This window comes from Papaver somniferum, chromosome 5, assembly GCF_003573695.1.
Source record: "Papaver somniferum cultivar HN1 chromosome 5, ASM357369v1, whole genome shotgun sequence".
Taxonomy (NCBI): Eukaryota; Viridiplantae; Streptophyta; class Magnoliopsida; order Ranunculales; family Papaveraceae; genus Papaver; species Papaver somniferum.
The window spans coordinates 165,527,991-165,546,256 of NC_039362.1; the positions used below are offsets into that span (position 1 = coordinate 165,527,991).

The following is an 18,266-nucleotide window of genomic DNA, read 5'->3' on the forward strand; positions in this document are numbered from 1 at the left end:
GAACACATACTTATTTACTCCCTCCGACCCAAATTAGATGACCTAGAGCTTGCATAATTCTTAAGACAAGGAGAGAAGAGAATTTTTAAATAATTTATACAATTATATCCTTATGGATAATTACTTGTAAAAATTTAGAATTGATATATCTCTCAAACCATAGCACGGATATTTGTAAACTTTATACCATTAGAAAGCATTTTAAAACACCTACATAACAAATATAAACATGACTATCAAATTTTACATATTTCTTATACTGATTATAATCAATTAAAAGGGTAAGTTTAAAAATATTCTATTGTTTGATGATATAGGTCATCTATTTTGGGACAAAATTTAAAACTAATTAGGTCATCTAATTTGGGACCGAGGGAGTATTTTTCTAAAACTAGATTACTGCTGCAGCAGTGCGGGGACGACCGAAGTTTGGAAGCGACTCCGTGGTAGGGGTGGGACTTGGGTTGGGTCAACCCACCCAACCCGAACGTTGGGCGGGCATGGGAAATGTATTTTAAAAGTTTGGGCAAGCTCGGACACAATTTTAATAAACCCGAGTTAAACTTGGGCAAGCATGGGCACAAATATTTCTAACCCGAACAACCCACCCAACCCGAAGAACTATAATATAATTATATCAACTATTTTTATAATTGGTAGTATAATCTATTAAGAGCATCCACAGTGGGCGAGTATAACCAAAAATTTGGGATGAGATCGTAACACAGTGGGACGGAGTAAAGATCAAATCCCAACCAAAGATCAAATTCCACACCAAATATGGTCGCGACCAAATCCCAAATTCTAATATAGTCGGGCGTAAATTTAAAGTACGCTTGTTGCTGGGCGTAAATTTAAAGTACGCTTGTTAACGGGTGGAGATTTAAATTACGCCCGATGAAAATTCAAATTAAATAAAAAAGAAAAAGAATGAGGAAAGTTACGAAAAAAATGGGGCGGACTTTTAAAGTCCGCCTGATGAAAGTTACAAAAAATAAATAAATGGGGCGGACTTTTAAGGTCCGCCTGATGAAAGTGTAAAATGGGGCGCAGCCATAACAGTCCGCCTGACGAAATTTTAATCATGTACCGTTGCGTCACAACACGGACTAAACCCAAAATTTGGTCTTTTTTTTGATCTTTGATCTTTGGTTTTGATCGCACCACTGCAGTTGCTCTAAGAGCACTTTTTAGCTATTATTTTCAAACCTAATAATAAAAATATAAATCGTATGATTATTAATTTAATATGAAAAAAGTTTACATTATTGTAAATAGTCATAAGTTATTTGGAAATTTAAGCTAAATATAATAATTAATTTTATAATTATTAAAATTTGTTATTATATATCACAAATTAATAAAAAAAAAAATTTAAGACTTAGATTAGGGTCATTAGGGTTTCTATGTGTGTATATATAAGTCTACTAACTAACTTATTTTTATCGAGAACACCACCACCTATTTTCTATCAAGGAGCATTAGTGCATTACGTACCATACCATCCAATTTTCGGGTAAGCTTTTTAAATATTTTCTTCAAAAAAGTAAAATAGTCTACCATACCATCCAATTTTCTGGTAAGTTTTTTTTAAATTTTCTACAAAATAGTAAAATAGTAGATTATATCATCATAATCGTATTAAATAATGCATATGCAGTTTTATTATCATACGAAACATCATGTCTCCTTATTAGTTTGAAAGAATAAAAATGCCAAAGAGTTCGTTTATGTGAATGTTTTGATAATATTTCTTTAAAAAACTAACATAGAATATACTGAGTTGAGTGTTATTGTACACGTAAAATAGAAATGAAAACATTGTTGGTGGATAGTTAACTGAACCCCTGCAACTGTCCACAATTTTTGTGTTGTAAAGTATTAGCATGGTTTAACCCGAGGAACCCAGGGAACCCGAGGAACATAATTTGGGGGACTTGGAAAGCACCTCTACGGGTTCCACGGGCAATCTGGGCAAAGGACTTCTATCTCGGGTCTGCCTAGGCCAAGCCTTCTAATCCGACCAACCAATCCAAGTCCCACCCCTACTAGGGGCTCTTTCTTTTGTGACAGTTTCGTAACAGTTGTGCAACTTGTTTAATAACAATTATAAGTGTAATTTATGTAATACTTATTATGTAACAATTTTGTAACATTGATAACAATTGTGAAATAACAACAACAACTTTAGATCCGATGGCCAAATTTTGTTGGTAATCAACGGTCATGATCAAAATTAAAAGTATAGGTGACGGTTTTTTTTTGCCATTTTCACGCCGGAAATACCATCAATCGGTTCGACTTCCGATTGTTTTGACCTCGCCTAACCGTAGTCGTGGTTGATGACTATCCTATTGTCGATCCAATTTTGTGGGAAGAAACCTAATGGGAGTTCAATTTTTGTGATTAGAAAAAAAAAGAACGTTACAAACGGACTACATTTTGGCTCCTCTATTGAATACTAAAGGGATTCCCTTTGGTCGTCTCAATTAGTCCTTCGATCACACTGGGACACAATTAGGGCTGAACATGGTTTCGGTTTTTCGCTGGAACCGGACCAAACCAAACCAATTAGAAAGAAACCAAACCGAACCATTTCCTAATGGATTGGTTACGGTGTAGAAAGTGGAAAACCGATAGTGTTGGTTTTGGTTTGGTTTGACCTCTAAAACCGAACCAAAAACCATTGGAAAGCCGATTAATTTTTGAACTTAATTTCTACCGTTGATTTACAAGTATTAGATTCTACCCATTGATTTAGAGGATAAATAGAAACCCTAAATCTAATATTTCATTATGATACTGTCCCTCTTTCTCTTTCTCCTTCTCTAAGTCGCCTCCCTTCTCCACCGCCAACTACAGCCGTTGCCACTCGACTTTTTTCTTCACGTCTTCCTTCTTTTTTATTTGTCAATAACTAAATTAAAATATATTATATATCTTCTTTTGATCTCTAGAATTGGAGTAAGCTTTAACTATTCTTGATTTTTTTTTTTTTGTCTGTAAATTTGTGTAAACCAGTACTATCGGCAACTATGATTTTTATATCTGTAAATTTGTGTTTTTTATTTTGGTTTTACATAATTATTGGTTAACCAAAAACCACTGGGACAAACCGAAACCAACTGGAACCATTTGGAAACCGAACCAATGGTTAATGGATTTGTTTGGTTTAGATTTTTAGAGACCAATAATATTGGTTTCGGTTTTGGTTTGGCTAAAAACCGAACCAAAACCGACCATGAACATCCCTAGACACAATGCCTACGGGGTGATCCAAATTCAAGTTGATTACAGTATTTTTGTGTGAACCTCAACAAAATTAATTTGTTGGGTAAGCCATGCCCACTTCAAAGCTCACTTTTCCCATGGGTTGCAAAAACTCGATTCCTTGTTCTTGAACAAGACATGATTCTTTTTCTCTTGTACTAATATTTTTGTCACCGTGTTGGTGAGTTTTTTATTTTATTTCAACAAATTTACTTGCCTGTGAAAAGAAAAAAAAACATATGTTTATCTAGAAAAACAAAACAAAAGAAAAAAATAACAAGGCTGCTAATGGATACTAATTTTGTGTAAGATACCAACTCTAGTATAAAACAAGAACTTATTATTGGGGCTTTAAAAGGGCGAGAAATTTAGGGGTTTATGGGATCATGAAATAACAATGCATATAGCCCCTTATCCTGGTATTTTATGTAATACCTATTATACCCATAATATGATTAGTACTAATTATATTGATTAAGCTAACTAATAAAAAAAAAGCTAACTAATCAGTATTAGTGAATGGATTAGACTAATCAAATGATTCATCTTTTGGAAATCAAAACTTGATTTTCCATTTTGATTTGAAGAAGGAAAAATGGTGATTTTGATGAAAAATTTGAAGAAAAATGATGAAACCCTTCGTCACAAAACTTGGGATAACCTTATAATCAACTCCGAACATCAATTTATCGATTCAAATCCGTTAAAAATCAGAGCAAAATCTGAAAATTTTACTAGTTACGGCTAGGAAATTGTGTCGAACCAGCCGTAAAACAATACTTACGGTTAGGATATGAAGAATTCTCAGTCGTGAACACAAAAAACGGATGGGAAGTGAAGAACTTCTGGCCGTTATTCTTCCCATAATCTCCTGAATCTGTATTATGGCTGGGATAACATATTTTTCCCGTCCGTAAATGAATATGTAAGTTGAGAAATTTGGATTTTCAACATGAATACATACTACGATTGAAAATGAGTAATACTTTCATTAATTGGACCTCAGTAAAACCCATTACATACTTAATAGATCCCCATTACAAAGTTGGTTTTAATAACATCCCTTTTGATGTATCAAGAAGTCTTTGTTGATGGCAAATTGATCGAAGTTGAAGTTATAACCTTTCCATTTTCTCCATTCCTTCTTAGCTTGAGCTACGACTTCTCCATCAGCCTCACCTCTAAGTCGAAGTTGCTTGCACATACGAAGTAAAGCCATATATTCTTCCACTTTTTTGCGTATGTCTGAAAATCGAAGATACAATTCAATCTCATCTCGGTTGTTAGTGTTACCTGTTTCACTACAAAAATTTTCAAAAATCTTACCCCAATACGATTGACTTGGTAAACCACCATTCCTTCGTTCTTCTCCCTTCTTTGGATAACATAGTACAAAATTTTTGCAAAGAGACGAGTCTTCTTCCAAACTAAAGTTGGGTTTATGCTTTGAGTACATTGCATTGAGTTTGTAGGAGTTTTAGTGAAGATCATTAATGTAGAAGGTGTGATTTTGATTTGGAATGGGTGGTTATATGGAGGTGGAGTTATTTCAAGTTTAAATAAGTGGTTGGACAACTAGAACTTTCTATAGATCGGTCTTCAAACGGATCTATTTTTCAAAATTCAAAAACTAGTCGATATGATGTGGTATAAAAGAAATTATAGGTGTTTACATCTAGGAAAACGAAAGGTAAACCCAGCCGTAATTTTGTATAATGATGAAGGGTTTTTGGTGTGTCATATTTACGGCTAGGTATTTCTGGCCGTAAATAATAGTTGTTACTTTCTGTCAGAATTACGGCATAGATATTTATTCGTAAATAGGAGCCATTTTCTTTGTGGGTTATCAGAGTGATATACAGCTAGGTAAACCTATTATGGATGGTGTTCCTAACCGTTCTGCATCTACGGTCAGGAACTTGAAAGGTCGACCAAGCCGTAAATCAGAGTTGCAAATTTATGCCAGAATTATGGTTTGGAGTTCTAACCGCAAATACGATACATGGCCCGCATATGTATCCGTAACCAAGACTCATTTTATTTTTGAGTATCCAGAGCAATACACGGCTAGGTATTTCCTAACCATAACAAATTTACGTTTGCTTTTCCTACCGTTTTCCTGTTTATGGACGGGATTTTCTAACCGAAATACTGTGCAAGCTTATTTGACAAGAATTATATGCATTTTCGGCTAGGTTATGTGAAGCATCGACCTAGACGAAAGTGCACAAAAAATTAGTATATCTTGATTTTTTCCTCAGTTTTCTTAGATTAGACAAATGGAAAGACGAAGATTCATTCATACGTGTAAAGTTATAAAAATTCATCCATCCAAATCCATAATCAAACAACAAAATTAGTAAATAAACAAAGTCTTAGATAATAAAAGATCCATGAAGTAAAATAATAAAAAGCGAGTAAATGGTCATTCACTTGATGCATCCTCCGAACACGAGCGCATAAACGCATCCAAATCGTCCTCTTTCTCATGTTCCACAACTTGTTCTACAACTCTATATTTTTTACTTCGACCGCTGCCACCTTGAATTGGAGTCTTTTTACCTCCACCACGTCCACGGTCACCTTTTTCACTTGTTCCAGCACGACCACCTTTTTCACCTCTACCACCTCGACCGCTTTTTCCTTGCTTAGATTGAACTTGCTCATTGGAGGAGTATCCGAGTCGTCGCTAGAAGAAGGAGACCTTGCCCTTTTAGCTCTCCTCGGTCGGTCCTCTTCATAAGCATATAGACCTCCTTTCTCATGGATTATTATGCCTTTAACTGGATTCCGGAGTAATCTTTGTTCAGGTACCGTTAAGTCCTCACCCGAATTAATCATACGGGTGATGTCCTTGACCATCCAATTAACTCGTTCGACCTATTTTTTCATATCAAACACACATACTCTAATTATTCATAGAAAACTAAAAAAAACAACATATACAAACATAATTAGTAGTATACGTACCACCATTTTCTCTCAATCATCTTCTTCATTCATTGATGCCTTTGATATTGAACTCCCTTTCTCTGCATTCTTGAAATGTCTCTGCACCTCCAGATCCAAATTTTCCACATAAGGATGAGCCCACTCTTGATACCATTCCATGTAATTCGCATCCGCTTCGGAAGTCCCATGACAAACTTCAAGCGCTCTTCTACTCATTTGGTTTACTTCTTGGGAACGAGTATTCCAATGCTCGATCAACGGTGCTAATTCATAGATCAATCTGACATCTTTGTCCTTAAATAGGGAGTTGGCTGTACTATGCTTAGTACAATTGGGGATCAAGAAATCAGGAATTGATAGTGATAATCCCAATCCTCACGGATCGAGCCTACTGGTTCCTAATGAACACAGCGAACATAAGTTCTTCTTTAGATTAATTGATCATTCATTATTTTTAGTTTCATTACAGGTTATGAGAATATATAACTCACGCACTCTCTTCCTCTCAATATCCGACGATCACCAACTAACCACGTGGGCTAATCTAAACCACCCATTACAACCAACTAGATACTACTAAATACATATACATACATACGGACACCCCCGTGCACGTGACATTCCACTCCCCTTGAAACCATCCTTGTCCTCAAGGATGAAGGTGAAAATAGAACAACTCTGAGTATCTCCAGGACAACACTAAGACCAACAATCAAGGTACCATGCATGCTATTAATCTATGTAATGAGTCACAACATCCTGTAAGGGCATATGACGGATAGTAGCTATTGTCTTGGTAGACCTGACGAAGATATCATTCGCCTTTGTTGTCCTTCTTAGCAGCAACGTCTTTTCTTTCTTAACACCTGGAATCTTCAGTTGGTTGGAGTGAACAGTCCCCATGTACAAGTGATCAATGTCATCTTCCGTTGTATCTTGAGAGACATCCATCTGCAGTATCGTATCTAAGCGGTCTTGACCATGAATGCACACAAGTACACCATTGAGCTATCCATCACAATTTGGTGCAAGTTGCTTGAGATTGTAGTAGACATTTATCCTGCGATCAACCAACTGCTCCAAAATCTGAAATTTAAAACTAGCCAGCACCGCCGACGTGCAGTTCATAGTGAACCTTTGAGCCATACTTGGACATGCCACTGACTTCGACACAGTTAGAGTGCGTATCACAGTGTGTAATATTTGTGCCAAGTCCGGGATGTCTTCAGTTAGAACAGTGACCCAAGTAACAACACAACATTCATAAGTAACGGCAAAAGAAAAGTACCCATGAGTAGTGAACATCTTGCCTCTATCATATAGACAGCGAACAAACTTGAGGGGATGGAAAAGACAAGTATCTACTACTTTGTGTAAGCTCTTCATGTCCCAGTTGTCAATCATATGACAAATTCTGTATAATCTAAACCAACTTCTTGAAAGTGTAAGCATCAACATAGAAGTATAAACCTGAATTCCAACAATTTTGGTTGTCGAACTGTCAGCTTCAAGCGATCGGGGTAAACCGTTTGAATAATCTGGTGATAATGCGACACCATGAAGATAAGAAGAACAAACCCATAGAGAAAAATCGAATATTCTACAATTCATATGCAACCAATCTGAATATGGAGTTCATTGCTTCTCTATAATGAACTGCCGCATCAATACAGCTCCCACTCTGTAAAGCATTGGAAACCAACTTGAATTTCCAGCCCAAGTACTCTGCCCAGATCAACGAATTTACAATCTGAAGTAGTACGAGTAAGATCCGAGTGTTCAATCTTCTCACAAACTGCAATAATTCATTACTCTTCCATAATTCACCCTGACGGACCTTGGTAGCAGTAGGTAAACTAAGTTGAGACTGCGAAAGAATGTCATCTGTACCCTTTCTTGCACTCCAGAAACCCATAGAGAATAAACTGAATTCCCACTGTAAGGACACCACAAACAGCCACCCTTGTAGAATTTGAATTACCATGAGAAGGAGCTGAGTTCTCAACCTCCTTAAAAAATTTCAGGTACATATATAAGCTTCATTTGCTTGAAAAATTTGAGCTGCAAGACTAGTGTGAATGGACAATATGAGCACTGAAAGAATTTGAAATTTCCTTAGATAAACCTGGAGCACATCACTTTGTCTATCAACTGTAACCAAAAGTAATTCCTCATGAAGAGCCTTTGAAGATAAAGACAAGAGTATATCGTCTTCTTCCCCCATTAGCTGAGATATAAGCTTCCAAAATAAATTCATCCAAACATACCCCACAATTCAGTCCCCTCATAACACTGTACCACCATTTACCTGATAGTTCTTGTAAGAAACAATAACTGCCAACGTTCAAAACAGCTGCGAACAAGTATTCAAATTGCCGTAAGATGATAACCACAAAACCCAACAAAAGCATCAGTTGCACCTAGAAATTTAATTAGTTGTGAGATATCACCCCAGCTGTTATACAATTGGCGATAAAAGTTTGATGGCAAGGGATCCTTAACTGCGGCTGGAAAAGAACAAAGGTTGTTTCCCACAGAGCAAGCATTTGAACCCACAACTGACCCTCATGCTCAATATCACCTACTCTAGCAAACAATAGTAACCAAAATCCATTTATATTTGACAATTCAGCAACCCAACACCATTCACTAGCAAGTTCAACAACACAGGTAATTCCAAGACTCGACGAGTTTAGAAAACGGAATGCAAAATCGTCCACAAAGTGAGTAAACCCCTGATGAAGTTCAATTCCTTTTCCACGATCAAATACCGAACAAGTGTAAACAAAAAAAAGATAGACACAAACAACACCATCATTCCAGCTCCGCAAGACAGTCTCAAGAATTCTATCCAACCAAATTGTGTCTCTCTTTGACATTTGAACAAACAACATTTCAGGAATACTAATAACACCCCTATTATTTAGTCTACAAACAATTTAATCATCACACCATGAATCTGCCAGTACCCATTCTTAGAGAGCAGCTCATACACATAATTTCTATCCATTTCATCCATTAAAATTGAGCAAACATATAGTCCAAAATAACATGAAGTAATTGAATCGAAACCAAATTCATAAACACCGGCCAAATAACGAAACCTCTTAATGAGTTTGAAATCTTTTCCTGGATCAAAAATGATACGAGAAGAATCGAAATAATGGATAAACACTTACCCCATTTGATCTGATCCTTCGTTACAAAATTATTCACTTCGGCTTTATCAATTTTTTCTTCAACAACACCAGTAGGAATTGATTTGATTTCTTCAGGTAGAGAAACCATGAATTTACTAGTTGAAATAGCAGAGTCTTCAATGTTTGATGTTGATTTTGGAAACCCATTTAAACCCTTATCTGAATCGGCTTTAGAACCAGAATTTGAATCAGAGTCTAAAATTGAATTTGTAGTAGCATCAGGAGCATGATTTGGAGTAACATTTTCACTGAATTCGGGTACCAATTCGTCAATGAAAACCTCCTCCTCCTTCGTAGCTTCCAGATCCCCAACTTCATCAACAATTTTTTCTTCAGATTTTGGTAGAAGTGATTCCAACTTGCTCCTGGCGACGGACATAAGATATTCCATTAGAAAAAGATTTAAACCTCGAGTTGGTAAAGTTAAATCTTCCAACAGTTCCCTACATTTCCTCTCCAAATCAAGTAAATGGATATAGGCATCGGATTTCACCATCAATTGAGTCATAACATCCCTCGACGTCGGTGAAAATTGTTCAGCAGCCTCCATGGAAAAAATTTGAACGACTCTGATGCCAAATGTACTATGCTTAGTACAATTGGGGATCAAGAAACCAGGAATTGATAGTGATAATCTCAATCCTCACGGATCGAGCCTACTGGTTCCTAATGAACACAACGAACATAAGTTCTTCTTTATATTAATTGCTCATTCATTCTTTTTAGTTTCATTACGGGTTATGAGAATATATAACTCACGCACTCTCTCCCTCTCAATATTCGACGATCACCAACTAACCACGTGGGCTAATCTAAACCACCCATTACAACCAACTAGATACTACTAAATACCCACATGCATACGATACAGGCACCCTCGTGCACGTGACATTGGCTACGCTCAGTTTAAAAGGAAAGTCTTCAGGTATAATTTTCTGGACAATACCGATTTGGCGGAGCATTCTACGAGGATCTTAAATGACGAACCCAGTTACATGAAACAAAGGTCCCACATAGGTCGCCACATCAGAAAATATGCTATCACCAGCTTTATCATCTCAATCCTCATCAAGTTTCAAATATGGATCAAAATCCACATCATCGATTGTCAAAGCATCCAACTTTTTCCTCATTCCGACCATTTCCGTCTCTTTAACCTTGTGTTGGATCCCTCCAAAGGGGTATCTTCCTGCTGTATTTTTCTATAGCCCATTTTGTATCCCGAGTAGGCCTCAAGATTTTAAAATGGTCGTAAGCCCATGACTACGGGAAAAAAAAAATTATAAATAAGATATTACACACAAACCAATATATAAAAGTAAAATAAATAAACATTTGTTATATTAAAACAAAAAGATACCTGGATAAGAGCAACACATCCCGTAATTTGTGTTTCGTTCCACCTAGAAGCTTTGCAAAGACTGTCCATCACACTAGCAAGGAGGGAGGTACCCCACGAGTACCTAGGTACCTCGTTTGTTTCGATATTGAGACTGAGAGTCTTCAACTACTGCAAATAACAAGCATTTACCTTATTTACTGAGAAATTTGGGGAAAAGGACGGTCCCAAGAGTGTGCAATAAGTAAGCCATACCCGTATGTCTAGTTCTTTCTGCGTCCATCACGACCTCTCCATTACTTCTTGTGATATTTTCTTCTTCTTTTCTTTGGCTCTATTCAAAGAAAGAAAAAGGCTAAAAACCAAAAGTAAATTAGCAAAAACGGCCGGGATATTTTGACATAACCAAACCGTGACACAGAAAACGGCTAGGAAAAATGAATAGTCCCAGACGCAAATATAATTACGGATGGGAAATTAAGTAATCGACTTAGACGTAAAACAAATAGCATCTAGGAAACATAATTAGCGGCTTGGTTATGTCATATTACGTATAGGAAAACCTATACATGAAAATACACCTGGTTTAACATTCAGCATATTAACACATATGGCTAGGAAAAACCAAGCCGTAATATAAAATCGGTTAGGAAGTTAAATATTACGGTTGGGAAACAATAATATAGTTAGAAAGACCGAGACGTAAACACTACCGCTGAAGAAAAAATTAGAACACTGGAAAATATACGGCTAGGAATAACCTAGCCGTATACAACTTTTTGCGGATAGGTTTTCTTAATCTCGTACGCACCGACTCCGTTACGGCTGGGAGTTCTTATAAATCCCAACCGTGAAGATTACAAATGGCTGGGAGTTCTTAGGCACCCCAACCGTAAAACATATACACGGTTGGGAAAACAATAGATCCCAACCGAGAGACCTATTTACGGCTGGGAATACAAGAACTCCCAGCCGTAAGCATTTTCAGAAACTGTTTTTTCAGATCTAAATTTTTCGAAACCAACTTAATAATCAATAAAACGCTTAAATAAAGAGTGGGTTTTTCAATTCATACCTTATTGCTGTCATATCAGGAGTCTCAGCGGTTTGTGCATCTCCTTCGTTCACTTCTTCTTGATCTTTAGTTTTATCTTCATTTGATGAAGTTGGTTTCTCTGTTTCAGGAGGAGGTGGATTCGACGAAGATTGACCTAACTTTTCTTTAGGTTTTATGGTTTTATACAATGAATTTAATCGACGATGATTTTTTTTTGAATCAACAATTAGTCGTTGAAAAACGAAGATTGGAAGAAGAAAAGAAGAAGAAGGAAAACAGAAAGAAGAAGAAGAAGAAGAAGAAGAAGAAGGGGAAGAATAAGAATAGGGGGTGACGGTTTCTTTCTTTTAACGATTTTCCCGTTTTTATTTTTTCTTAGATTAGGTAGTTAATGAGAGGATAGAAGGATAATAAATTAAAATGATTCAGGTATTTTTGAACTTTTACATAAATCTGATCTCCCCTATAACATTTAGGTTCCATTTAGTAATTTAAACCCCAAAATTCCATCCCTCTTCGGCCCCGATAATAGATTCCTAAAACAAAATATTTTACAATTTATCTTATATTGGAATTTGGTGCATCTATGATATCAATGTTGGAAAGCAACGATATGATGTTTTCGAGAGTGGATTGTTGTGTCATTAACCTAGCCCGTTTAGCCGGTTAGGTTTACCAACCATTTATACAAACGACTGTTCATTTTAAAAGAAGAACGTATTATTCCCTCGTTTGAATTGCTGTTAGGGCGGCATGGGTCACAAATAGTTAAGGTTATGCTTAAAATGGTTAAGGTTTATAATTATATTAATGAAATGACCAAATTCAAAGTCCAATGATGGCAGAATCAATACTTAAACTTTTTATTTACTCTTATATAACTTCTCTTTTTGTATTGTTTTATAATATTTCATATGATAATCACACATATTTAAGAAACGTCAAGAAAATGGGACAGCAATTCATCACCAATTTAGAATTTCTCCTTTTTTTGCTTTGTATTTGCACATCTTTTTCTTTGTTTAGTAGTCTCTTATTAAGTTTTGACCAACTGTCTTAATACGGCCAACCCTTATCTGCGTTTGTTGTTCAAATAATAGTCTAATTCCAAAAAGGAAATGTCTTCTGCGGATTTACAAAACCGACAAGCATTTCTGTGGAATGTTAGCCAGTTAGGTGAGTCAGATAACCAACTTTAGGTCGGTCAGATATTAAAATACTGGGCCTCCATTTTCGGCCCAAGGAATCTCCAAAGTGGTCCAACAACTCCCACCTCTCTCTTTTTGAGTTGGTAACAACTCTCTCTCACAAAAAAAGTCTTCAAATTTGCTTCTCATTCTAAAACCCTAAGAAATGGAGTAAAATGGGGTTTCAGCAGTAGAATCTGAAGAAACCCCAGTGATCTCAAGTTTGTAATTTCAGCTGTGGATGAAGCAAAACAATAAACCTTACTGATGGTGAATACAGACTATGAAAATGCATTCTTGAAAAAGATTGTGAAAGAAGAGGTAGGTAATATTGATGCTGATTACAAACTTTTGATTATTTCAGTTCATGCTGTATTTTTAGAATCTGGGTTTGTTGCTTTTGAATCAAATAGAAAAATTGATAGATTAAATCTCTGTAAAGAATGGTCAGAGTCAATAATATTTGAACAAAAGTATACACTTCCTAGTCTATTGAGTTGTGATGGTATTGGTCATGATTCAGTTGAAACCCTGACTTTGATTTATGTTACAAATTCTATGAAAGATGTGCAAGTTTATGTTCATGGACCTTTAGAACAGAGACTTGGTGGTTCTAATTTGTTCATGTTGTGTTTGGGGAAATCTCATTTTATTCCTTCCATTAGATTTGTATGCTTTGACAATGATGAAGAAAATGAAGAAATTGGGTGTTTTTCATATTCAAATTCTGATTCAGAATCATTCCATCAGAGTAGAGTTTTCGAATTTTGGAAGATCACAAAGGATAATCTTGCACTTCCTCTCTTGATAGAGTTATGTTACAAGACTGGATTGACGTTTCCGCCGTCATTTATGATATTGCCTATGGATATTAAGCTCAAGATACTAGGGTTTCTTCGAGTTACAGATATTGCAAACATGGCTTGTGTTTCTAAAGAAATGAAACACATTTGTTCGAATAATGGTATATTGAAACAAAAGATTGAAGAGGAGTTTAAGAAGATATCTGATATAAAGAGAATTTTTTTGGACGGGCAAGGGAGATTGAAAGGAAATGTGAAAATACCCTGGGAAAGACGATTGTTATACACCTTAGAGTGCAAGTTTACGAGGCACAAAGACTGAACTCAAGTTTGCACTCGTCAAATGCTTGGTGAAATATTACTATAAGTATCTCGCGCCTTCTGTAAGTGATCACATTCCTTATGAAGAGCTATTTTTCTTTTTTACTTAAACAGAAAAATATATACAAGATACTTTTCTAATAAATGTTGTTTCTTGGTTGTAAATCTGATAGTACTTGCATTTAGAATGTGGGATATGATTTACATGATAATCATATGAAGATAGAAGCTATATTGTGTAGTTCATTACTTCAAACTGTATAAATTACTGACAATCTGATATACTTATTTGAATTCTGGTATTTAGTTTTTGACCCCAAAACGGGACATTTTATTGTTGGTTACTTCTGATTGTTGCATTTCTTTGTTGTTGCACGTAACTTTGTATTCTTACTTCAAATTAGGCTATGCATCCTTTTGTTGGGGTAAATTGCGTGTATGTGACCTTGTTCTTGAGTTTATCACACTGGGGTGATGACTTCTTTACATGTAGCTTTTGAGTGTCTTTCAAAGACTTAATAGCTGCTGCATGTGCTCTAGTGGGTCAGAATGTGTGATACTCTTAACTGATACAAATTCTGCACTCAAGAGGCTGCTTCCATTAATAGAGAAAAGTGTAAGTTATAGTCTTGTTCTAATGTTCTGGAGATATTCAAACACAAGAATGTTTTCATTTTGGAGTTTAGATTCTTTTGGTGTAGTTCTATGAGATGAGTTTCTCTTACTAGTTTTTATCATAAGCATAATCGAACTGTGAAAGCTGCAGCATGCCAGGATGTGCATGGAAAACGTACATATTAGGAAAGTTTGTATTTTGTATGGTTGTTGAGGAAATTTTTCATTCCATCTCCTGAATGGCCTGAACTCTTGCAAAAGTTTCTCTCTTTTTCTGCATTCTCATTGCTGCCAACTCACTTTAGTGTACCTGATAATTACTAACCATGCTGGAAATGAAATGAAACCTTCCCTTGCGTTTGAGCTTGAATCTTCCTCTCTTCAGGTCAGATTATACATGGACAATTTCAAACCTTGTATGGCTATTTCAGAAACAACATCATGTTACTGAGAACCAAATGAAATGAAATGAACCCTTGAGTTAGCTTGAATTCTCTTTTCTCTGGGTTGGTACATGGACAATTTCAGACCTTGTATGACTCTTTCAGTAAAAACATCATGTTGCTGCACATGGGGTTGGCTCAACCCAGACTGAGCCGACAAAACCCGTACCATTCCCAACCATTCAGAGGACTATAATCTCACTCTGAGCCGACAAAAAATTCAAACCCATACAATACTATACCAAACCATACACAGGACTACAATCCCCCACCCCCACTCTTGAATAACCTGTGCTGAAAATTCAACGATTACTATGTAGATATGTAAACAAGTGTGCGGATAGTTTATGTACAAGTTTTGGGTTTGAAGGCCACTCTCTATCAATGTTAAACAGCCAGTCAATGTGCCTGTTGTGAATAATTTGGTGAAAGTCAGCGGGGAAGACTCTTCCTATCAACTTCTCACTGTCTGTTTCAGACTGGGACCCTTTACTCTACTTCTTGTGAATGATATTCCCACGTTTTTAAACTTTTTTAATCTTAGCATTTATAGTTTATTGGGATTGGCCAGAGTATTTGATAAAGTAAGCCCCTGATCTAATCTTATTTGAGAAAGTAACCATCTGTTGAAACCTTAATAATAGATCCAGAGGAGAAAGCTATGGTGATTTCTGTAGATGAGAACCCTTCTTCTACTGTAGTGGAGGGAGCCGCATCAGTTATTTCTGTTCCCAATGACGAAGTAAGTTACAAATTGGAAGAAATGTCAATTTAACTTATGATAATCTGTAGTCATTCTGTTTTTATGAAATCTGAGTTTGTTGCTTTTGATTCAATCATGAATAAGAATATTATTGGTTTTTTATCAAATCAAAGAATAACAAAATTTATCCACTGCCTTATCTAGAATTATATAAAGGTCCTGGTAGTTAGAATTCTAGTGGTCATCTTGAAGTATAACTTCTATTTTTTGGATCTGTAATTTAGCAGGTTGTGTTTGGGTTGGATGAATGATCATGAGTTTTGTATGGCTGAACTTTGATCTAATGGAATGAATATCTTGTCATGATTTTTTTAATTGTAAAGAATTCCCTGAAATACCAATTGGTGATTGTTTTTTCCAGAATGTCAGGGATGAAACAGCATTGCCACTCCTCAGCGATCTCTGTGAGAAGGCTGTATTGGCTTACTCTCCATGCTTCGCATTCTCCCTACTACCTGGTGACCTTAAGCTCAAGATACTCCAGTTACTTCCTAGTATTGATGTTGCGAGATTTGGCCGTGTTTCTTCAGAACTGAGATTTTTGTGTTCCAATAATGATTTGTGGAAACAGAAAATAGGGGAGGAATTTACAGAGTCAGAGTACTCACGCTGGGCTTCTAAGTCACTTTGGGCAGAAAATGAAGATTGGAAACAAGCATTTATATTGTGTTGGAAGCTTAAGAAAAAGTATAAGCGGTTGACACAGCTATATATGGATTTTCCGAGAAGGAACAGGGATTTTAGAATGAATCTGTTCAAAAGACAAAGGATGGTGTGAGTAGATCGTCATCTATTTTGTGTACATTATGAAAGTAATGTACCTTACGAACCAGACTACATAGATCATTTGGTGACTTGTTTGCGTATTTCATGCTTCTTCAGCGGCGATGCTCGACTGTGGATCAATGGATACGGTATGTGTCTTAATGTGTGTAGTTTTTTTTTTATTGTACCTGTATATCTATTTATTTGAATGTTAATTGGATTTCTCCAGTTGTGAACAAGAGTCAAACAATATTCAGTTTCCCCTTGCTTACATAAGCATCTTGAATGAAATTCTATCTCGTTTGGTTGCACGTATATTATGTTAACATGGATCAGTGGTGGATACTGGAGGATATGTGATGTTGACACATATGTTTTCTTAGGTGAAACTTGTTGTTCATTCATACGTAGTACCCTGTGCTGTGCAGAGTGTCGTTGATTTTGATGCGACTAAGTTGTGATCACAAATGTCGGTGGGCTGCAGAAAAGATGTTTTGTTTTCCTTGTTTGTTCATTTGCTTTCCTATTATTTTTTTTCTCATTCCTTGGATCTCTGTCAATGGGATCCTTAGCATCCTTTTCCGATTGCTAATTAAGCAAACACTGAACGTTGTTTTCCATGTAATCATATATTTCCTTGTTGACTTGTTCTCATAACTGTGAAGGTATCCATGTCGTTTTTTTCTCACTGGAAACCAGTTTATAAATATTTACTTGTTTGAAAGCTGTGCAGTTTCTTTTGTATTTTTGTTCTTCGAAATTATTTTCACAAGTAACATGAATTTAAGTTATCCAAAAGCTTATTTATAAGGACAAAGTTATAACTGAATAGATAAGTCCAATGACCGTTTTTCACGTATAAGTCCCATCAAAAGACCCAGTACTAGGCTTGCTTACTAGAGGATCACTCTCCAAGTGACTCTTATATAAAGCTGCTATTTCCTGAGAATTACGAATTACCAAAGACAGACAGACAGTCCCTCCTTTTCTCATCTGTTCTGGATGCTTAGTTTTCACTAAAGCCAGAGCTTTGGCTATAATCATTGAACAATTTAGGGAATTCTCTAGCCAGTCTGTGAATTTTGGTAAGTCTGGAATTGCTTCAAGGTTCAAAACAATATCAAGCAAGAAATTGCAAATATTTTGAACATAAAGAGAATAGTACTTCAAGACAAATACCTTGGTGTGCCTCTCTTGCTCCAATGAAGTAAGGTAGGATCTTTTTCTCCCATATTGACAACTTTTTAGGTAGACTTGCGGCTTGGAAATCTATATTCCTCAATCAGCCAGGTAAAACTACTTTAAAACAATATGTCTTAGGTACTCTACTAGCCATCATATGGTTGTTTTTAAAATACCAAAGCATATCACTAATAAAATGGATGTTGTTCAGAGAGACTCCTGGTGAAATAAAGAAAAGGTAATGAGAAATGTTCATATATGAAAAAGCGAAAAGGCATTACTTTACCTACAGATTTTGGTGGGTTAAATATTAGGCAATCTACCATCTAGAATCAATCTCTTCTTGCTAAGTTGGTCGGAAGAATGTAG

General features: G+C 36.0%; 2 protein-coding genes across 3 annotated transcripts; both read left to right on the forward strand.

The window, feature by feature from the left end:
- The first annotated feature begins 13,242 nt into the window (after positions 1-13,242).
- Positions 13,243-14,473, forward strand: LOC113283536 (F-box protein SKIP22-like). The gene has a single exon (XM_026532834.1). It carries the CDS (start codon positions 13,273-13,275, stop codon positions 14,128-14,130), a length of 858 nt encoding a protein of 285 aa, XP_026388619.1. The 5' UTR covers positions 13,243-13,272; the 3' UTR covers positions 14,131-14,473.
- Positions 14,056-17,029, forward strand: LOC113283537 (putative F-box protein At1g23770). 2 transcript variants are annotated; one of them, XM_026532836.1, is made up of 3 exons: positions 14,056-14,191; positions 15,832-15,929; positions 16,312-17,029. In XM_026532836.1, the coding sequence occupies exons 2-3, from the start codon at positions 15,849-15,851 to the stop codon at positions 16,726-16,728; spliced, it is 498 nt and encodes a 165-aa protein (XP_026388621.1). In that variant the 5' UTR covers positions 14,056-14,191; positions 15,832-15,848; the 3' UTR covers positions 16,729-17,029. The 2 variants fall into 2 exon arrangements, with proteins under 2 accessions (XP_026388621.1, XP_026388620.1); XM_026532835.1 differs by lacking the exon at positions 14,056-14,191 and having other exon boundaries at positions 15,683-15,929.
- Positions 17,030-18,266: the final 1,237 nt, after the last annotated feature.